This window comes from Canis lupus, chromosome 9, assembly GCF_048164855.1.
Source record: "Canis lupus baileyi chromosome 9, mCanLup2.hap1, whole genome shotgun sequence".
Lineage (NCBI taxonomy): Eukaryota > Metazoa > Chordata > Mammalia > Carnivora > Canidae > Canis > Canis lupus.
In genome coordinates, this window is record NC_132846.1 from 74,084,152 (window position 1) to 74,106,682 (window position 22,531).

A 22,531-nucleotide genomic window follows, 5' to 3' on the forward strand; every position below is an offset into this window, starting at 1 on the left:
TGCACACCTGCGTCCTGAGCCGGCCCGACCCCTGGCAGGCCTCTCGCTGCTCAGTGACATGAGCGACACGACACCATGAGGGCAGAACAAAGACTAGGCTGGCACTCGCACGATCGGGGCGGCGGTGCCTTCTGGCGGGGCGCTGTGGCGGGAGCCCGAGAGCCCGAGGCCCTGCCCCGCGTAGAACATACGTGTGCTTCGGGCGCTGCAGGCTGGAATCGGCAGTTTCCAAGATCTTATGACAGTGTAATGAGAGATTCCGATACTGAGGGCTGCCCAAGCAGAAGGGCCCCAACACGCCCAGACACACACGGGCCCGCCGGGAGCCTCCCAGCAGCCCACGCCTGCCTAACCAGGAGCCACGGCCGGCACCGTCTGCCAGGCAGACACAGCCACCGGGGACGCAGAGGGCACGAGAGGAGCCCGAGGGTGGCTGCTGCCCCAGGAGAGGAGGAGGCACCGTTCCCCCCGGAAGGGGACGTGAGCAGGAAGCGTTCGGAGGACAGGAAGAGCCTTCGGTTGGAAGCGCAGGAGCAGGAACGAGGATGTGGGGGCACACAGAGGCCCCAAAGTGAAAGATAAGCGGGGACAAGGAGAGGGCACGCGAGAAGGCAGCTGGCGGGCCGTGCCGCGACCGAGTGATGCCAAGGCGGGAACCGCGAGTCGCTCAAGAGGCGGTGGCGGGGACTCTGGGCCCACAGCTCAGAGCGCAGGACGAGGCGGCGCTAAGGGCTCCGGGAACAGCGCAGCCACCCAGGCACAGGGCCGAGGGTCCGGGCGCCCGGGAGCACGAGACCGCGGGCACCGCCGTCCAAATGCTGGAGAGCGATGGGCGCCCGAGTCCACCAGAGCCCCCGGGGCGCAGGAAGGGACGCCGCCGACAGGAAAGCACCAGGAGGACGCGCCGTCACGAGACGCGGACGACACGGGACGGGGGGGGCCCGAGCAGGCGGTGGGGAGCCCAGGGTGACGGCGGGAAGGAACGAGCGGCGCAGAGGGTGGCGTCCGGGGCCTTCAGTGACATACAAACCCGGCGGCCGTGAGAGCGAGCCCAGCCGGAGCCGAGGCGCAGCAAAGGATACGCGGCGTGCCCTCCGTGCGGCACACCAGGTAGAGGCAGGCCGCGATCACGTGGGCCATCTTGCGGCCGCGCGTCAGGTGCTTGCTCACGGCCATCTTGAAGAAGTTGAAGGCTGTGTCCAGGCAGTGCTGGTTGAGCTGCAGCTGGTTCCCCAGGTGGTGGATCTGGCGCCTCCCTAGGACACAACACGACACGTTACCACTGGTTCCCAGCGAGAGCCACGCGACCTGCCCTCTCCCGTCCGTGCTCAGGGCCGCTCTCCGAGCGTCCCGAGCCTTATGCGTGGCCACTGGGGCGAAGCCCCACGGTGCTGGGTCCCACTCCTCTCCACGCCTGAGCGGCCCTGGTTCGTGGGCCTCTGAGCTCGGGGTGCCTGCCCGCCCGGCGCCCCTCCTCACCACTGCGCGTGCCGCGGGCTCCACACAGCACGACCTCCTGGCAGGGACAGACGACACTGCCTGACGGCCAGGGGCCCCGTGGAAACGGCCCCCCTCACGGCCGAGGGCCCCAGGTGGCCTCCTGTCCGGCAGCCGGGAGGCTGGGTCGTGCCCACCCGCCTTGCCAGCGGGGCCGCGAGTGTGTGCCCGCGGCCGGCCCCCACCCCAGCCTCCCCACCGAGACCGCTGCTCCGGCCTGCCGCGCGCCGTCTGGGCAAGGGGCACCAGCAGGCAGATTCCGGGAGGGCGGGGGCCGCCGGGTGAGGGGACGGCCAGGACACAGCCCGCACACACTCCTCGTCCTGGCTGAGCCCCTCCCGTCAGCTACAGGCAGCGGCAGCAGAGGGTGCAGCCGTGCTGTGCCCACACGGCGGCGGTCACTGTGGGCCACATGGCACACACTACAGAGCAGACACGTCCAAAGCTCAGGTCAGGGACACAGCACGAGCTGGACTGGAAGCCCTGTCCATACCGCACCCCCAGCTGCCACGCTGGACCTCCCCACACGGACTTCACTCCATCCAGCACCCTCTGGCCCCCAGACCCGCCCTCTTCTGGCAAAGGCCACCTTCAGCTGCACCGGGGAAAGAAGCGGGGGACTCGTGTGCTGCCCACAAAGGCTCAGTGCAGATCCCTTGCTCTCCGACAGGGGCAGCAGGCGGGGGAAGGCAAGGCCTGTGTGGCTCCCGACCACCCCACACATGCTCCTGACAATGACTGCCAGCCAAGGGTGGGCACCTGGGGACCTGGTGCGTGGTCTGGCATGTGGTCCGGCAACTGGGGGACCTGACAGTCAACACAGCCTCCCAACAGAGCACCCCTGCCCTGCCTGCAGCCCTCCAGTTACACTGAACTGACATAGGGTCGGGGTCATTGTCCGGAGGCCCACGGCCCTGACTGGACAGAAAGGCCGCAGGGTCTATCCCTGGCTCCCCATCGGCACGCACACACTCATCCCAGCACACCTGGCAGGTACGGAGAGCAGCTGATGGACCTGTGAACACCGGGTCCCCATCTGCTGACTCTCTGGTAGCCTGGGGGCTCAGAATTATTGCAGGAAGTTATCTCATAATATCTTTATTGTATAAAACTCACATACCATACAATCTACCCACTTAAGGTATACAATTCAATGGTTTTGGGGGCGTCTGAGTGGCTCAGTGGTTGGTTGTCTGCCTTGGGCTCATGTCGGGATCCCAAGGTCCTGGGTGGAGCCCCACATCAGGCTCGCTGCTCAGTGGGGAGTCTGTTTCTCCCTCTGCCTATACTGCTCGTGTCCTCTGTCTCTCAATTAAAAAAAACTTTTAAAAAATGGTTTTGGGACACCTGGATGGCTCAGTGGTTGAGCATCTGCCTTCAGTCCAGGATGTGACCCTGGGGTCCCGGGATCAAGTCCTACGTCGGGCTCCCTGCATGGAGCCTGCTTCTCCCTCTGCCTGTGTCGCTGCCTCTCTCTGTGTCTCTCATGAATAAGTAAATGAGATCTTTAAAAAAAAATAAAAATAAATAAAAATAATTTTAAAAATGGTTTTAGCATATTTAGCACAATTCAGAACATTTCTTCCCCCCAAAAGAAACCCTGTACCCATTAGCAGTCACTCCCCAAATGAATTTGTAATCCATGTGAGGTCAGCAAGCACGTGCAGACAATTGTGCAAAGACATTAATAAATAAATTTCTTGGATCCGATTCCTAAGTAACTAACCGTAGCTTATTCTCCTTAGGTTTCCTCCCAAAAAAACAAATGCTGAACGTAAACATGCTAGTACATAGTTGCCTTCAAGATGTTGGCGTTTTATGAAAATAAGGCCCGCCTTTCCTTTCCAGCCAGTGGCTGAACAGCATCTTGGCAGGCCCACGGCTACGGCCCGGCCCGGACAGGAGAGCAGAAGGAACCCAGAGCAGGATGGGGGCAGGGCAAGCGCCCCCAGGAACATGCAGAAGGAAGGGCCTAAGTCATAACTGCTCGAGTCTGCAGGTCCTCCATCCACAGGACACCCCCACCCCCACCCCAGGCCAGGACGACCTTCACGATGCTAGCCGGGCCCCAAGGCCAGTACAGCAGACACTGGGGTGCTCCAGCAGGGCCACGCAGCACAGCGACTCCTGTGGCCAGCTCTGGGGACACCCAGAGGCACTCAGTGGCCAACAGAAGCCTGCTTGGCTACAGAAGGGCACCCGTGCAGAAGTGAGAACCGGCACAGAGAGCCAGCAACCTCCGTGGGAAAGGGCAACGAGAGGGAAGAGAAGCACCAGGCTCCACAAGCAGACTGGTAACGGAAAAAAAGCTTTCAAAGCCCATGACATCCTCCAAAAAGCTATCAATCCACAGAAATGTATCAAGAGAGGGGTGCCTGGGTGGCTCAGTTGGTGAAGCATCTGCCTTCGGCTCAGGTCATGATCTCAGGGTCCTGGGATCGAGTCCTGCGTCGGTTCCCTGCTTAGCGGGGAGTCTGCTGCTCCCACTGCCTGTGCGTGTTCTCGCTCTGTCATATAAATAAATATAATCTTAAAAAAAAAAAAAGAAACATATCAAGACCCTATAATTAAAAAGACACAGCCATTGGGGCACCTGGGTGGCTCAGCGGTTTAGCGTCTGCCTTCGGCTCAGGGCGTGATCCCAGAGTCCCGGGATCGAGTCCTGTATCGGGCTTCCTGCATGGAACCTGCTTCTCCCTCTGCCTGCGTCTCTGCCTCTCTCTGTGTCTCTCATGAATAAACAAATAAAATCTTAAAAAAAAAAAAAAAAAAAGTCACAGCCTTTGACAACTAAAAACATGATTACTGAACATCTTTTAAAACTCAAAATTAGGGGCACCTGGGTGGCCCAAGTCAGTTGAGTGTGTCCGACTCTTGATCTCGATCAGGTCTCGATCTCAGGGTTGTGAGTTCAAGCCCCACGATGCACTCCACGCTGGGCATGGAGTCTGCTTAAAAACAAAACGAAACAAAACAAAACTCAAAATGAACCGAACGGCCGAGCAGACACAGATAAAGACCTTGACAGTGGGCTCAGGGGTGGAGGAGGAGCGGCTGCCGGCGGGGTCCACGGGGGAGGCTCGCAGCTGGCTCCACAGGCCTCTCCCTCCAGGCGGGGCGCGGACTCCTGCAGGAGGGGTTATCAGAAAGAACAAGGACACGGCATGAGGACAGCGGACGCCACAGGGAGAAACAACAGTCCCGCGGAGCGAGGACCCGACAGGGCTTCACGCACATGGAACTGAGTGCGGGATGCGGTGGTGAGCGCCGCGGTGCAGAGGGAGGGCAGACGGCAGGCAGCGCGGGGCCAGCGCCACCCTCGCAGGAGAAGCTCGGCCGGTCCCCCGTGGTCTTGCGGGTCGTGGCAGGGGCCCTACCCTGCGGCACAGCAACACCCCTCCGGTCCGAGCGTGGCCCAGCCTCTCCCAGGAGACAGTGGGCGGGGGGGGGGCGGGGGACATGGAAGGGCACTCCAGGCCCGGGTCACTGCGGCCAGTACCCCGACATGGGGCCAAGACAAGGGTGCCAGCTCTGCGGGATCACCCCGAGCCCGAGGCCAACTCCAGAGTGCCAGGTCTCTTCAAAGGTGTCCAGACTGGGGGAGACAGTCGCAGACAGGATGAGGTCAAGGATGGAGAGGCTGCTTGCAGTCCCGGGGACGAGCGGCAGCCCTGCGGCCAGGGCACGGGAGATGTCTGCACCAGGGAAGCTGCTGCAGGGCAGCAATGCTAGGAGACTAGAGGGGGTTTAAAATAAAACCTCAAAAAACCCACAGAACATGGGATGCCTGGGTGGCTCAGTGGTCGAGCATCTGCCTCTGGCCCAGGGCGTGACCCCGGGGACCCAGGATAGAGTCCTGCATCGGTCTCTCTGCGTGGAGCCTGCGTCTCCCTCTGCCTGTGTCTCTGCCTCTCTCTCTCTCTCTCATGAATAAGTAAATATTAAAAAAAAAAAAAAGAATGAAAACGAAAAATAGCTATCTCTAAACATGTGGGTTCCAGCTGGAGCAAAGCCAGCAGTGACAAATAGCTGTAATTGCAAATATCAGAAAAAGGAGGCTTAAAAAAGTGACCAAAGCTTCTGAGTGAAGAAGCTGAAAGAGCGCACAGAGCTGAAGCCGTCACGGCGGGGAGTCACAGAGAAGACCCCATTCAGGCAGGAGGCCCACGAATGACGCTCTGAAAGATGAACACGGTGGCCAAACCGAAAAATCCCCAGCAAGACCAACTCAGGAAAAGGGCTGAAAGCACAGAGTACCCGGGTCAGGGACGCGGAGACCCGGGAGCACGGTCCGACCCCACTCTGAGTCCCAATTACTCAGACAATTCGAAGAGGATGTCTGACACAACTGACAAGGAGGAACAGAAATCTCACCGGTCCCACCAAAACCCTACGAAAAACAGTCCCAGCAGAAGCTGCAGCTGTAATCTTCACGTGTCGTTAAAGTCTTCTCACAAAGACAACTGGAGGCCCGGACGGCTTTGCGTCCTCCATCTGAGGGGACAGTGGCGGGTCACTCGGGCCCGCGCAGACAGCACACCAATAACGAGCCGTGGCCCCGCACGGTTCTCCCAGAGGGGCGAGGGGAGCTGCACACTCACAAAATCAGCGTAATTCAGCCCAGTAACAAAATAATAGAATGCATGTAATCATTCCAAGAGACAGGAAGGAGCATGTGACAAAATGCCAACATCATCCTTCCTGACAACAGGCTGGTGGCCACTGTCACTTGAAGGTCAGGAGCTGGAGGACAAGGTGCACGGTCAGCACTCTGCTCCCCTCGCCCTGGGGAGGGCAGCACACAGCAGCGACAGCCACGAAGCCCTGGAGATAAGTGAGGGCAGAAAGACGGGGAGGAGAGGGGTCAGGGCCATCACGGTCACACGGCTGCTAACCAGCAGCTACAAGCGACCACGTTTCCTAAGTAATTGGAGCAATTCTGCACTGACGGAGCCACACAGCGACCAGAATCCGGGCAAGCCAACAGGCTGATCCCAACGCTTACTCTGCCACACAAGGGAGCCAGACGCCGAGGCCCTGCTGAGGAGCTGGAGTGCACGCGGGATCACTAGAGGACGCCACAGCAGGCCAGGCAGCGCGGCAGCAGCCTCGGGACACGCAGACCCACCCGGCACAGCTGCAGACACTCCAAGGACCCTGGGTGTCACCCCAGCATCTGCAGCTGACTCGCCCACATACGGTCACTTGACGTGTCACAAATGCACCAGTTCAGTGTCCTGTGGAAAGGACGGTGCCGTAGATGAGTGGGACGCCCGATGTCCACACTGAGAAATGTCAACCTCAACCCCCACCTACAGCACCTGCACAAAGTTGGTCTGAGGGAGATCCCGGACCTAAAGGCGAAACATAAAACAACAGAGCTTCCAGGTGAAAACACAGGTAAGGGTCTTCAGATCTTGGGACAGACAAGAATTTAAGTCACAAAACCCCCTGGCCATAAAACAACAACAACAACATATTGGGGACTTCATTAAAATTAAGACACATCTATTCGTCAAGAGACAAGAAAGTGAAAAGTCAACCATCGAGTGGGCAAAGGATTCACAGCGTGTGCAATCAAGCAAGGACTCACACCCCGGACGCACGAAAACATGAGTGAAGCAGAAGGAAAGCGGCAGCTCAACTTCTCAGAACACTTGTGCAGAAGGCGCAGCAGGTGCCTCACACAAGAACGGGTCTCCGATGGCCAAACACACACAGGAGGCCCGTCCTCACTCACCAGGCAAAGCAGGTGACACCGCCGCAGGCGTGAGATGACAGACCTCGGCCCCTGCACACGCACAGGTGTTGCTGGTGGGAGGGTGAACGGCACAGCCGAGCTGGGAAGCCCCCGGCCCGTCTGTTCACCTGCCGCCCCAGAGAGCCCGCTCTCGGGCACGCACCTGCCCACAAGCAGCACCCACCGAAGGACGACGTGCGCAGACGTGGACGTGGACGTGGACAGCAGCCAGAGGGCAGCACCCAGCGCCCCCGACGGGAGAAGTGGGTGAACAAATCATGGTGTATCCACACGAGGAAGGCCCCACACCGCACGGAGCCCAGGGGCGACACGCACAAGAAAGGGCGCCCTCTGTGATTCCGATCATCCGCAGCAGAACAAGGAAGGAGCTTTCTGGGGCTCCAGAGCACGCTCTGCCCCGGCCTGCGAGGCATACCGAGCTCATCTAAGCTTATCAAGCAGCTCACGGAGGGTCAGTGCAGTTCATGCACTTTACGTGCATCACACCAAGAAAAACGGACACTCAGAAAGAATAGAAATGTCTCCCCGGTAAAAGGAAAGGGCTCAGAGAGTCAACGTGGCGCATCACAATTCCAGGGACAGAGGGAACCCCCCACAGGGCCCGGTTAGGAAGATGCAGCCTGGCAGGACCTTCCCTGCTGACAACTCGGGATCGCCAGCTCCTGCTTCCTGTGGGGTACCCTCTCGGCCCCTCCACACACGCCCCGGAGCGAGGACGAGGGGCCCATGTTCTCTTCTGCCCACCTGCTCGCTAACCACAACCTGAGTGTGTCCCCGACAAAACCAGAGACGAGCCCAGGAAAGGCGTGAGCACCAGCGCCATACGGAGGGAGGCCGGGAGATGGCAACCCCCGCGTGAACGTCAACCTCGACCGGGGCCATGGGGGCTGTCAGTTTGCTGCTCACCTGCCAACCTACCCGTCTCCTAAGAAAGGCGCGCAGCCCTTGACACCGCGACAGCAGAAGTTACGTTCACAGGCTGCACCCAAACCCCCAGGGGGGGCTGCGCGGGCGGAGGGGCAGCCAGGACCTGCCCCGCGGAGGTCCGGGACGGGGGGAGCCCCACGCATCCGAGATGCACCGATGACACCTCCTAGACAACGCCTGCAGAACCTGCTGGGATCTGCCCTTTCCATCTCCCCAAGAGCTACAGAAAAATGACAGGAAGGAGATAAAATTGGCATAAACTGACCAGGGCAAAGAGAAAAGAACGATCTCCAAGGACAGGAGGTCAACAGAGTATGGGCGCACCGCCAGGCGAGGACAGCGCTAGGCCCCAAGTGCCAGGCGGACAGCCCTGCTCAAAAGCAACAGAACCGGGGGCTGGACTCGCTAGCCTCCCTGCAGCCCCCCAGGCTGAGACTGGATGCGGACGATGGCGGGAGGGGGGGGACACCTGCCCAGGCAGGTGGGGGGAAGGGAAGCCAGGCCCTCCTGCGGGCACCAGGCTGCTGGGAGCTGCCCGAGGCCCTGTCCGCAGGCAGGAGCCCCGTGGGAAGGTGTGCGGCAGACAGCACGCGCGGGTCTTCTCTGGGGTGCAGGCCCCCAGGGCCGCCTCGCGCTCCCCAAATACCTCGGCCTCAGACCCCGCCAACACCCCACACTGAGGACTCTGCATGTTCGGTTTTACTTTCTTAACCGAGAGGTAACTACTTTTCATAACACGGGTTATTTCTGTCTTTATGATTAGTTTCCAGTTTCACCGCCGTGCGTGCGTCTGCCCGAATGCTGCTCTTTACCATGTGGGGCTGAGGCACAAGCTACCCTAGGAAACACCGAGCCGGGTCTGAGGAGCAGATACATTGTCCACTGAGAAAGAGTCATGGAGAGGCAGAGGCCTCACAGTCAGCCACAGGGACCACTCGCTCTGTGACGGCAGCAATCAGAAGGGGCAAGCGCAGCCAGGCCCCCAGCCAGGGGTCAAGGCACAGCGCTTCCTCGGCAGCAGAGGGTCGGGCTGCCAGCCAGGGGTAATTCCACACTTGGATGCACCGAGAACAAGGTCTGAAAACTGGTGAAACAAAAACCCGACAAAGCCACGGGGAGCACAGGGCAACTCCAGTCACGATGGGAGATTTGCACACCCCTCCCAGCGACACAACAAGCAGAACCCAAATCAGCGAGCATCACGAGGAAACCTGACCTGAGTGACGTGTACGGAACTTGGGCAGAAAAACACTCCTTTCGAGTGCGGGTGGACCACGCGGGACCACGTGCTGGACCGTAAGGCTGGGCCTTTGAGGGGGCGGAGGTCCCACACACGGCAGGTTTTCTCACAAGAACGAACTACACTAAGAACAAGCCATGGGGTCAAAGAACAAGCACAAGGGAGATGGAAACACAGAGCTGGATGTGCTAAGCACAGCCCAGGGACAGGACAGTGCTGGGGTCCGAGGGCGACAACTCGCCGGCGCCGGCCCAGCAGGCAGGCCCAGGTGCGCCTCGTTCGCTCTCCACACACGAGGTCTGCGGCAGCCCTGCCGCCAGCACGTCTGGGGGCACCAGTTTTTCCAACTGCGCTGGCGCACTTCATCTCTACATGACACGCTGGTAATTTTCCCAATATTTCAAATGTTTTGTTTTACCCATTATGGTGACCTGTGACCAGCGATCCTGCCGTTACTGTTGTCTTGCTCTGAGCCGCGAGCCCCCCATGGCCGTGTGCGCCCGGGCTGCTCCCGCTCCAGCCCCTCCCGCCTGCCCCTCCTCGGGCCTCCCTGGTCCCCGACGCGCAACCTCAGCACGAGGCCAGCTAACAGCCCTCCGATGGCCTCCGAGGGCTCGAGTGAAAGGAAGAGCCGCCCTCACTCTGAAGCGACGCTGGGAGCGAGTCAGCCGAGGCAGGAGGCGCGGCGAGGCCCCGGAGGCCGAAAGCACAGCCTCCTGCACCTGACGTGAGCCGAGCTGTGGATGCAAAGGGAAGGTTCTCGAGGGAAATTAAAAGCGCCACCCTGGTGAACACACGACTGCTGAGAAGGCAGAGCAGCCTGCGCTGTCTGGAGCCTCCGGGGAGGAGATCAACGGCCGCAGCCACACTCCCCGCGCAGCCCGGCCCGCAAGGCCGCTCTGCGATCCTGTGAAGGCGAAGGCCCCGCAGAGGGAAAGTCTGACGCTGCCAGAGGTCGGCCCCGGGGGGGGGGGGGGGGCAGGCAATGAGCCGTGGCAGTAACACGCGAGCGCGGGGGGAGGCAGCCGGGCCGCTGGAGAGGCCCAGCTCGGGGTCCTGGAGAGGCCGCGGGGCCTCCACGGGACCAAACAGCCTTTCCCGGAAAGAAGGAGCACCTAGCACCCACAGCTCGGGGGTGAGCCTGGGGCCTCTGCCCAAGGCTTCCAAGGACAGGCCGACCTCCTGTCAGGTGCCCCGCAGCTGGTGCCTCCCTGCGGACGCCAGTGCTCATTTACTCGGAGGCCCCGGGCCCTTAAACTCACCCCACACCTGCTCCGACCGTGCTCTGCAGACGGAACACAGCTTTGGTGGCGGCGCATCTGTTCACAACGTGGTTTACTGAATATTTGAAGCCCACTGTTGAGACCTGCTGCTCAGAGAAAAAAGATTTCCTTCCAAAACATCACTGCTCACCGGCAGTGCACCTGGGCCGAGAGCTCCGACGGAGATGCACGATGAGATTAATGCCGTGTTCACACGTGCTACCACCACATCCATCCTACAGCCCGGGGATCAACGAGCCATTTTGACTTGCAAGTCCTATTATTAAGAAATACGTTTCACAAGGTTATAGACGCCTTATAGAATCACGTAGTAACCCCTCTGACGGATCTGGGCACTATCAACTGAAAACCTCCCGAAAAGGATTCACATCCTAGATGCCATTCAGACATCCATGACACATCCATGACGTGGACAGCAGCCAGAGGGCAGCGCCCAGCAGCCTGGGAGAGCTCTCCTAGGGAGAGCTCAAAACATTCCCAGGGATTTGGAGGAAGATGACTCCAGCCCTCGTGGATGACGTTGAGGGGTTCAAGTCTTGAGTGGGCGAAGTCATCACAGATGTGACGACCGCAGATGTGAAATGGCGAGAGAACCAGAATCAGAAGTGGGGCCCGAAGACGGAACTGCTACAATCGCACGATGAAACTCAAAAGGATGAGGAGTGGCTTCTTAGGGGAGAGCAAAGAACATGCATTCTTGAGATGGAAACTACTACTGGTCGGGATGCCGTGGAGACTGTTGAAATGACAAAAGACCTACACTGTCATGTGAACTGAGTTGATGAAGCAGCAGCAGCAGGTTTGAGAGGACTGACCCTCATTTTGAAAGTTCTCCTGTGGGTAAAAAATGCTATCGAGCAGCATCACCTGCTGTAGAGAAATTGTCCATGAAAGGAAGAGCCCATCAATGTGGCAAACTTCCTTGTCTTGTTTTAAGAAATTGCCACGAGCACCCCAGCTTCCAGCACCCACCACCCTGACCAGTGGGCAGCCAGCACCGCGGGGACCCCACCCTCCCCCAGCAGAGATTATGACTGGCTGAGAGCTCAGATGATGAATGTTGTTAGCAATGAGGGTATTTTTTTGTTTGTTGTTGTTTTTTTTCTTTTAATGAGGGTATTTTTAAATGAAGGTAAGAACACTGACTTTTTGGACATAATGCTATGGCCCACGTAAAGACTGCACTGTAACACAGACACACTTTTACATGCACCAGGGAAAAGGTCACGTAACTCGCTTGTTGTGATAGTCACTTATCCTGCAGTGTGTCCGAGGCACACCTGTAAGCACCGCAGAGCAAGGGGGTGCACCACAGCGGGAGGCACCCCACATGCTCTAACATTCCTGAGAGTGTCCGAGAGGTGATGGCAGACGTGCCCCCGCCTGAGCAACCACAGCTGACGTCATCCGTAATGGAGTAAGACCGGATGCTTTCCCCGGGACTCAGGAATAAGACCCTCCTGTTCGACACGGTGCAGAAAGTGCTAGCCAGGGGTTACTGCAGGCTGCCCGCTCTTGCTCTTCATCCTCTACCTCCATGCCACCCCAAAACCCACCCTCATCCAGAGCCCCCACCATGGGAAATACCGTTCTGCAGGGTCTGTGCTCTTGACTCCTTTCCCAGGTTCACATGGAAGCCGCCGCCCAGGGTTGGGGTTTTGCCGGCACCTAGAAAAACGTATCAGACTGATTAGTCAAACCTTGGCAGGAAAGATCCGTGCCTGCAGACCTTTACCGCACGGGGTGTTTCTGGAGCGAGGACACTGTGGGATCAGTGTTCACGGCTGGAGGCAGCAGCAAGTGGGGCCTCCTGCGGCCATTCTTAGCAGCCTGCACACCTCCTTTCCCTCTGCCATGCCAACAGGGTTGTGGCCTTGACCTAGAGCCATGGCAGGTGGACCATGCCCATCTGCACTCTCTAACCACGGCTCCAGACACACACTCAGTCCAGAGTGGACCGCTGCCACATGGCAGCCAGAGAGGGCACAGCTCCCTTCCAAACTACAGCACCCTACCCTGGGCCAGCCCATGCACAGGGGTTACACCTGCACAATGGCTTTTGTCAGTGCACTCATCTCTGTAGGCCTGGAACCTCTGAGCCAGCCGTTCTTTTTTTTTTTTTTTTTCTTTTTTTTTAATTTATGATAGTCACACAGAGAGAGAGAGAGAGGCAGAGACACAGGCAGAGGGAGAAGCAGGCTCCATGCACCGGGAGCCCGACGTGGGATTCGATCCCGGGTCTCCAGGATCGCGCCCTGAGCCAAAGGCAGGCGCCAAACCACTGCGCCACCCAGGGATCCCTGAGCCAGCCGTTCTACAGGAGGCACTCGCACCTCTCTCCCCCCGTGTGCTGCCCACCACAGGACGGCACCCTGGAGCCCCGGCCCCAAAGGGTCGCCACAGCCAGACCTGCAGATGCTCTGCCTTGGGTCTCCAATGCTCAGATACCCCAGGAAATTCCATGCACTCTGCTCTGCAAGGCCCTGGAGCTGGAACTTCTGCCCTATTACCCTTTGAAAACGGCCAGGTAGATGTCTGGATTGTTCACCAGACTTACAAACCCCACTATCGAAGCCAAAGAGTACACTGGTGGCCAAGAAAAGGCAGTGGAGCTGGGGAGTGATGCTCGTCCCCACAGGCCAGTGCGTCTGTGACCAAGCACACACCAAAGGGTTAGAGGCTTCTGCAGTTAGGGGATACCTCACAGCCTCAGCCACGTGATGTGGAGCCTGCAGGAGGACCGGGACACACGTGATGATGAAATGGAAACTCAGACCTGGCAGGGACCTGAGAATCCAGATCACTGACGTCTGGGAACAGGCCTCCAGGGAAAGCACGTGGCCCTTGTCCGGGGCCAGCAGGGACCTCGGGATCATCCATGGGCAGCCACCAGCACACACAGTGCAGAATAAGTATGACCTCCAGCATATCTGTGACTGCAACCAAATCCCAAACCAACACTCACAAGATTCCTTAAAGATCTCAGCAAAATGGTTCCCAAGTTTAGCCAGCAAAGACAGGAAGTAAGACAAGCCAACAGAACACAGAAAAGAGCAACAAGTGGGCTTTCGCTGGGCAGGTGCTAGAGCACAGGTGAGGGGCCTGGCTGGGAGCAGAGCTGGGAGCCGGCTGCCAGGTGGACCAGCCCCCAGCACCCACCACAGTGGGCAGAGCGGAGGGGCCTCCAGCGGGGCAGCACCCTGTGCCACTTCACGGTCACCATGGTTAGGGAGGCCGCAGGGCCGGCCCCGCGTGGACGGGTTGGGGACAGCACAGAGCCCGTGGCCTTCTCCAGTTGAGCGTGGAGCCAGGAGGTCACTCACTCCAGGTCACTCACTCACCACCTGGAGACGGATCTGCTGCCCCAAGAGCTCGCCACCCCAGACCTCATGTCCTCAAGCAGCTGGTCACAGAGGATGGGGCCAGAGAGGGTCAGACAGGGCGTGCTGGGGGCTGGAGGGCTGCAGGGCCCAGAGGAGACTCCTTTACCTGAACCAGCAACAAGGGGCTTCCAACACCATTGGTGCCACCTGTCAGCTCCGTACAGCCAGACCCATGCTCGCTGGGCTGAGATCAGGGCTCTGCACTCCCGCCCTCCTGTTCCAGTGGTGGCGGCTTTTTACAACTTGAGGATTTTTACATTTGCAATCTTTTATATACCAGGACCAATGGGGAAGACTCGGCCACTCCTATCGCCTGACCAGGACAGCCATATCTTGGCCTGTTTGTTTCCAGCACCCCCACCAACTTTCAACCTGGGAGAAGAGAAAAATTGCCATGTTGTTTTAATTAAAATGGACGTGCACTTTTAATAAATAACTGTTTAGAAAAAGGACAATGAGGGGATGCTTGGGTGGCTCAGCACTTTAGCATCTGCCTTCGGCCCAGGGCGTGATCCTGGAGACCCTGGATCAAGTCCCACGTTGGGCTTCCTGCATGGAGCCTGCTTCTCCCTCTGCCTGTGTCTCTGTGCCTCCCCCCTGCCTCATGAATAAATAAAATCTTAAAAAAAAAAAAAAAAAAAAAAGAAAAGAAAAAGGACAATGAGGGGCCGCTGGGGGGCTTAGTCTGTGAAGTGTCTCCCTTTGGCTCAGGTCATCGAGTCCTGTGGCGGGCTCCCTGCTCAGCTGGGAGTCTACTTCTCCCTCTCCCTCTGACCTTCCGATTGTGCTCTCTCACTCTCTCTCAAGTAAATGAATAAAATCTTAAAAAAAAAAGAGAACAGAAGATAAAAAAGAAAAGGAAAGGAAAGGAAAGGAAAGAAGAAAAGAAAAGAAAAAAGAAAAGAAAGAAAAGAAAAGAAAAAAGAAAGAAAAGAAAGAAAAGAAAAGAAAAGAAAAGGAAAGAAAAGAAAAGAAAAGAAAAAAAAGAAAAGAAAAGAAGAAAAGAAAAATGGGCAAGGACATGGTGTGAGCCCTGGGAACCCTGGCTTTCAGAACAAGGACCGGGGTCTTCCCCCCAGCACCACCCCCTGCATAAATGCAGACAGAGGGAAGCCAGGGCAGACCCACAGAGATGCTACGCTGAAGCAGTGGGACTTCGTTCTGCTGGAGTGCTAAATGCAAACTCCTTATTCCTCAATGTCCTGCAAAGCCGCCAGAGGTCCCCTTCACGAGCCGCCTCTGCCCCCCTTCCCTGCTCCATGACTCTCCCCTGCACCCTCCAGGACCCCCACACCCCTTGCTGCACTTCTGACCTGTACTTCCTGTCTCCGCACTGCCCTGCCCTGCCTCTCCCTGAGGACCCAGCCACCCTTCCTGGGGCCGCTACATCTCGGGGCGCGGTCTCCTGACTCGCTCTCACGTGTGCACACCTGCCCCGTGGTCCCTGAGCTCCTGTCCCCTCTGCACCAAGGGGGTGGCCGTCAAAGCCTGCTTGCCAAACCGATGCAGATTTTGTCACTCAGCAGACACCACCCACTGGGGTTTGGTTACAAGAGATAAAATCTGGAATGCACGCGTGGATAGTGTAAAAAATGCTTATGGAGCAAATCTCGGCCCCTTAACTGTGAAGCGAAAGGTCTCCTGAAGCATGAAAAGCTAGACTGCTCCCTGCGATCGAGCTTCATCGCCAAGGTATGACATTCTTGGCCTTCAGATCCCCTTCACACGATTCTCTCTACTTCTTAAAACATTTGAAATACTCTGTCGCAAGCTCCTGCAACAAAATCACAAGCTGGAAGGAGCAGATGGAAGGTACGAGCGGGCCAAGACCGCCCCCTTGTGGGCGGCGGAGGAGCGCGGGATGCCCCCCACCCCCCAGGCTCCCCCATCCCTGCCCCTAGGCCGCGGGAGGAGGGAGGCAGAGCCGGAGACAGGAGGGGCGCCCTGCAGACACGGGGGACAGAGCCAGCGACACCCGCACCTCCACAGCAGGGAGAGAAAGGCAGGCCCGAGGGCCTCCGCACACATCTGCCCCCATCCCACCCGCAGCTCCGCCCATAGGGGGGCAGAACCGGGAATAAGTTGCAGCGCTCTTACTTCAGGGGAGGGTTTCCGTTGTTGCTGTAACCCTTCCTCCAGAGGCCCTGGAAGTAGGCTCAGCCCCCCTGCGGCCGGCGCCCCACAAGGACTCAGGCCCCTGGGGTCACCCCAAGACCCCTGAGCAAACCACGGGGAGTCCTGAGGACCGGGACGCCACCTGGACAGGGATCTGTGTGGACACAGGGAGCTAAGCGCCGGCAGCAGCCGAGACTCCTTTCCACCGGGTGCAGCTCCCAAAGGGCCTGTTTTGTAGGGATTAAAATTCTGATTATGGAAACCATGCAGCGCGGAGCAAGGGAGATGACAAACACGGCAAATGACATCTTGAAAAGAACAGCCCCCTCTCACCACTGTGCCTCTAGGAGAGTTCAGCCAACGTTTCCTGAGAACAGGCACTCTGGCCAGGGACTCCCGGGGCTTTGAGGGGCCACAGGGTAGGAAGAGAGATGCAGAACCCTCCCCCTCTGGGACCAGAGGTCGGCCTGGACACGGGGGCGGGGGTGGGGGGGGTGGCGGGGCTGTGCCCAGGAGAGCCCCCTAAGGGCAAGGCACGGGCCAGGCGGGCAGGTGCAAGGCTCAGCATTCGTTAGGGGAGGGGGATCCCCTCCAACAAGCAGGAGCGGCTCCCCCTCCTAGGGGCCCTCTCCATCCGGGGCTGGGGGCTGCAAACCTTCCTCATTGTATTATGGTGGGGGGGGGTGTCCATGCAACACAGACATGTGGAAGGTGCTTCGCGGCTGTGCTGTGACAACACCAGCATTATAAACACCTTGACTTGAAAGATGAAGTCCGTAGCCACGAAAAGTCGTGATGATGGAGACCGTGGGACATGCTCCCCAGGAGGGAGAGGGAAGGACCCCAGGAGGCAGTCACGGCAGGCTGCCTGGTGCCAGGGCTCCCTCTGCCTCCAGGCTGCATCTCAGGGGAGTGGGGCTGGCACCTCCCCCTCTGCGCCCAGGGGACGGGCTGCTGGCTCTGAGGCACTCAGCGCGCACACGGCACAGGACGCTCACACGCACCGTGCTGGGAAGCCCTGCTCTGCCCTCCCGGTTCCTGACACACTTGGGGTGAGCCTGGCCCCAGAGAAGCAGCGGGACCCTTCCTCAGGACCCCACTGAGGCCGCAGCTGGTCCAGCTCTGCCCAGTGACTCGCCATTCTGGCCACATGAGCTGCCAGCAGTCCTCACGGACCAGTCCCTCCTCTCGGCTGGCTGCCTTCCTCACACCCGTGCCCTCCAGCCAAAGGACTCGGCCGGGACGTTCCCAGCACCACTCACGGCCCCGTCACTGGACGCTGGCCTCACACTCTACTGGTCTGAGAACATCAGGGACCAGAGCCCCTCACCCTCTAGAGTCCGGGCCTGGCGCACAGTGGGAGCTCACCAGGAAAGACCCCTGGGGGTCAGGAGCCTCTGGGCAGGGCCTCTGGCCACACGGCCCTGCTGTCTAAGTCACATGGTCCCACGTACACCCCTAACCTGACTCTCCGTGTGCAGTTCTCGGAGAGGAAGAAAGCATCCTTAGGACGCAGAGTGACCATGGGCCCGACAGGGAGCTCTGGGAGCAAGCTCAGCTTTCAGGGCGAGAAGGGAGTAAGCAAGATCCGAGAAGAGCCAGCTGGCACGCGCTCCGAGCCCGGGGGCACCGAGAGTAACCCAAGTCATCACTGCCCCGAGGGGGAAGGGAGAGGCCAGGCGGGCAGATGCACTACTGATGCCCTCCCCTGGCCCAGGAGCAGTGTGCCTGCCACGCTGGGGGCTCGGAACCCACCGGGGGCCTCGAGAGAACAGCCCGCGGGACAGAGGCATCCTCACAGCCGTGGGTCGCACCTTCGAGCAGCACCTGGCTCTGACCCTGTGCCCACTGCACACGGGTGGGAGCACATCCCTCGTGCCCAGGACTCCCGGAATGTCCATCTCCTCTGCACCTGCTTCCCCAACCACAGTGAGGGCAGGCTGTCAGCAGGAGAAGGCGTGTGCTCCGAGGGAAACCCCAGTGTCAGCTTGATAACTGCTAGTTCTTACTGTTGTCATCACTGTCACTCTTTCCAGGGACTCGAGGGACAGTCTGACCACGTGTGACAGAGCGACAACAGGCAGCCCAGGAAGTCGCTCTAGAAGAGCACGAAGATGTGTGCCCTGCAGCAGAGGCGACCGGGAGAGAGCAGCACAGAGAAGGCAATGACACCGAAAGCCGGTGCTTTGCCAAAATCAACCAAAGTGGGAAACTTGCAGCAAGAGAGACAAAGGGGAAAAGAGGAAGACGTGAAAGGAAACGTGTAAACGGAACACAAGGCCTCACTAGAGACCCTGATGACACCAAAAGGATATGGGAACGGTACCAACAGCTCTGCAGGCATAAAGTCAGCAACCTCGGTCAGCTGGGCCAACACCTCAAAACCACAGACCCACCCACGGGGAAAGAGGTAGCGTAAAATATGACCGTAACCTGCAACTACTCCAGATACTGAATCTGCAGTTAAAAACCTGCTGGGGGAAAAACCCTCTAGGCCCAGATGGCTACCCTCGTGGATTCCACCAAACGTTCAAGGGAGAGATAACAGCAATTCCACACTTTCTTCCAAAAACAATAAAGGAAGGAAGGGAACATTTCCCAACCCGTTCCCCGAGAGGCAGTACCTTGGTCTCCAAACCAAAGACGTCGCAAGAAACACACCCACCCACGTTCCACGTGAGCATCTCCACAAAACGTTGGCGCGTCTAACCCAGCCCCACACACGAGACTAATACTCCACCATCAAGTGGGTTTCCCCTGAAGGAAAGGCAGGGCCAACATTCAAAAATCGGCCACACGGACACACTGAACGAGAAAAATGTGATCGTGTCCGTTGATAGAGAAAAATCATCTAACAAAATTCAGCAGCCACTCACGGCAAAGGCTCTTAACTGACCAGGAATAGAAAGGGAGCTTCCCCGACGCTCGGTGGGAAGCCGGTGGCCGCTTCCCCTGAGACTGGGAGGAAGGCAGGCAGGGCCGCTGCAAAGCAAGGAAAAGAAACAAAAGGAAGACATAAAACAGCCCTTATTTGTAAACAACATGACTGTCTAAACAGAAGATCCTCAGAAATCTATTTTGAAAACTCTCACAACTAATAACTAAGTTTAGCCAGGGCGCAGGAAACAGGCCAAGGACAGGAGTCAACCCTATTGCTAGGTGGCAGCGAGGAACACTTAAAGCCTGAGTGTTTGAGAACCGCCGCCGGCCGGAGCCCAGCCTGGGGCTTAGGCGCACGGCCCTGGGAATGGACACCCGTGGGCCCCCGGGGGGCTTGGAGGTTGAGCATCTGCCTCTGGCTCAGGTCGGGGTCCCGGGATCGAGTCCCACGGCGGGGCCCCCGCAGGGAGCCTGCTTCTCCCTCTGCCTGGGTCTCTGCCCCTCTCTGTGTCTCTCGTGAATAGTCTTTTAAAAAACAACAACAAAAACGGAAAGAAACAGAAGCCTCGTTCCCAGTAAGGGCCCCCCGCGGTGCCGGAGCAGCTCGGTCCCTAAACGTCCACATCACCCTCCACCCTCAGGAGGGGACGTGAGCCAGCGGGTGAGGATGCGAGTGTGGTCACTCACAACATCCTGGGGGTAGTGGAAGGTGCCGGCGCCCACCTGTGGGGACAGCACAGTCCCGGGAGTCCCGGGGGCCAGCGCACCCGGATCCGCGGTGCAACTTTACCCTGCGGTGGCTCCTCCAACCCGCGGGTGGTGAGAGTCACGGAGCTGCGCCCTGCAAAGCCAGTGCTCCTGGGCCTTTACAGACACGGGCCGGGCCAGTCATCCCGCTTCCCCTCTTGCCTCAAACCCCCTTATTACGCACAGGCCGGGGGTCCTCCCTGCTCCACTGCTCGGTGGGTGCAGGGGACACCTGGCTTTGGGGCGTGCGGCACCCCCACGACACCCTGTGTCCCTCCCCACCTCCCAGGTGCCTCCTGCCTCCCTGGTGCCCCTCGCTGCCCCCTGCGCCCCCTGGTGCCCCCTGGTCCCCTGGTGTGTCCCCTGCTGCCCCCGACGTCCCCTGGTCCCCTTGGTGTGTCCCTGGTCACCCTGCTGCCCCCTGCTCCCACGGCGTGTCCCTCCTGCTCCCCACGCCCCTGCGACCTGCCCCCCTGCGACCCTGCGACCCTGCTCCCGCCGGCCGTTCCTGCTGCCCCCTGCGGCCCCGCTGTCCTGGCGTGTCCCCGCCCCCCTGTGCCCCTGGTCCCCGGTGTCCCCCGCCCCCGCCGCCCCGCGCCGACCCACCGTCCAGGGACACGAACTGGCCGACCGCCGACGAGCCGCCGCCGCTGTTCTCCACGAACTGCACCTCGGACACGATGATGTTGTCCTCGAGCACCGAGCCGCAGCCGGTGCACACGGCGTCCCCGCGCGCCGTGTCCAGCTCGATGTCCGTCCCGCCGCAGGCGCGGCACACGCGGCCCGTCATGCCGGCGGCTCCCGCGCGGGCTCCTCCGCCCGCCGCCCGCCGCCCGCCCCGGCCCCGGCCCCGGCCCCGCCGCCCGCCCGCGCGTCCGCCCGCCCGACTCTCGCGAGGCCGCCGCCGCCGCCGCCGCCGAGCCCGCCGATTCGCAGCGGCAGATTCGCCGCGCACGCCGCCCGCAACGGTCGCGCCCGCGCGTCGGGGACGGGCACCGGGGCTGAGGCGCGGCCGCGAGGACTCGAACCCGCAACCTCCGGACGCGGCCGCCGCCACCGGACCTCAGAACCACTAAGCAGCAGGCCTCGCGGGCCGCGCGCAGGCGCCAGCAGCGGGCGGGGCCAGGGCGGGGGCGGGGCCAGGGCGGGGGGCGGGGCTTGGGGAGACGGGCCGTCAGGGACGGACGGGGCGGAGGCGGGGCCAGGGCGGGGGCGGGGCCAGGGCTGGGGGCGGGGCCTGGGGAGACGGGCCGTCAGGAACGGACGGGGCGGGGGCGGGGCCAGGGCTGGGGCGGGGCTTGGGGACGGGCCGCCAGGGACGGACGGGGCGGGGGCGGGGCCAGCGCTGGGGGCGGGGCCTGGGAGACGGGCCGTCAGGGACGGACGGGGCGGGGGCGGGGCCAGTGCTGGGGGCGGGGCCAGTGCTGGGGGCGGGGCCTGGGGAGACGGGCCGTCAGGAACGGACGGGGCGGGGGCGGGGCCAGGGCTGGGGCGGGGCTTGGGGACGGGCCGCCAGGGACGGACGGGGCGGGGGCGGGGCCAGGGCTGGGGGCGGGGCCAGGGGAGACGGGCCGCCAGGGACGGACGCGGCCGGTGGGCGGGGCCAGTGCTGGGGGCGGGGCCAGGGGAGACGGGCCGTCAGGGACGGACGGGGCGGGGGCGGGGCCAGGGCGGGGGCGGGGCTTGGGGAGACGGGCCGTCAGGGACGGACGCGGGCCGGTGGGCGGGGCCAGTGCTGGGGGCGGGGCCAGTGCTGGGGGCGGGGCCAGGGGAGACGGGCCGTCAGGGACGGACGGGGCGGGGGCGGGGCCAGGGCTGGGGCGGGGCTTGAGGACGGGCCGCCAGGGACGGACGCGGGCCGGTGGGTGGGGCCAGGGTTGGGGGCGGGGCTTGGGGGAGACGTGTCGGGGGCGGGGCCAGGGCTGGGGGCGGGGCTGTGGTGAGGGCGCCGTCTAGGGCAGGATCAGGAATCGTGGGCGGGGCTTCTGTAGTGGCCCCCAAAGGACCGGACTCGGGAGTCTTGAACTGGCCAAGGCTGGAGCCTGGGATCCGGTGGGGAGCGCCCCCTGGGACCCGACTGGAAGTGGTGGGCGGGGCGTGCCCCCTGGGGAGCGGTGGGCGGGGCCTTGTGGGGACCTCCCCCTGGGACCCGACCCGGAGCGGTGGGCGGGGCCTGGCAGGTGCAGGCAGCGGAGCTTGCAGCCCCGGGGCCGGGTGGAGCGTGGAGACCCCCAGGCCGGGCCGCCCGCCCCTTCCTGGTTCTCGCAGACCCCCCTCGCGGCTCGCCCTGACCCCGGGGCTGCCCCCTGATGTCCCTCCGCCCCCGCCGTGTCCCCGACACACGCGCTCCCGGAGATGTGCAGGTGCCGCGAACACTCCTGGTGACACCCAGGGCGCGTCCCATGTGCAAGGCCATCTCGTTTGAACGCTCCCAAGTTCCTCCGTAGGACGCACCGGGGCTCAGACTCCAGCAGGAAACGCCCTTTCCCCCTGGGAGCAGTTGTTAAAGACGTGAGCCGCTCCTGACTCAATTTCTAAAGCCGATTTCATCCCAATCAAAATGCCAACAAGACTTTCAGATAAGTTGAAAGCTGATCCCAGAGTCTTCTGGAAGAGATCATTCACAAGCACAGTCAAGATGGTTTTAAAATTAAACAAAATTGAAGGAGAGGAAAATTGCCCTTTTGAATATCAAAGC

General features: G+C 60.6%; 1 protein-coding gene across 3 annotated transcripts in view; it reads right to left on the reverse strand.

The window, feature by feature from the left end:
• BRF1 (BRF1 general transcription factor IIIB subunit) overlaps nucleotides 1–20,646 on the reverse strand; it is a 54,830-nt gene extending 34,184 nt beyond the window's left edge. The window contains exons 1-3 of one of the 3 annotated variants that reach the window (XM_072840197.1): nucleotides 20,440–20,646; nucleotides 12,296–12,376; nucleotides 1,083–1,256 (exon numbers count right to left, since the gene is read on the reverse strand). In XM_072840197.1, coding sequence (XP_072696298.1) covers nucleotides 1,083–1,256; nucleotides 12,296–12,376; nucleotides 20,440–20,623 — 439 coding nt within the window. In that variant the 5' untranslated portion in view covers nucleotides 20,624–20,646. Of the gene's footprint in view, nucleotides 1–1,026; nucleotides 1,257–4,517; nucleotides 4,603–12,295; nucleotides 12,377–20,439 lie in introns of those variants that run through there. The other 2 variants (XM_072840196.1, XM_072840198.1) reach the window with 2 other exon arrangements.
• Between the last annotated feature and the right edge of the window lie 1,885 nt (nucleotides 20,647–22,531).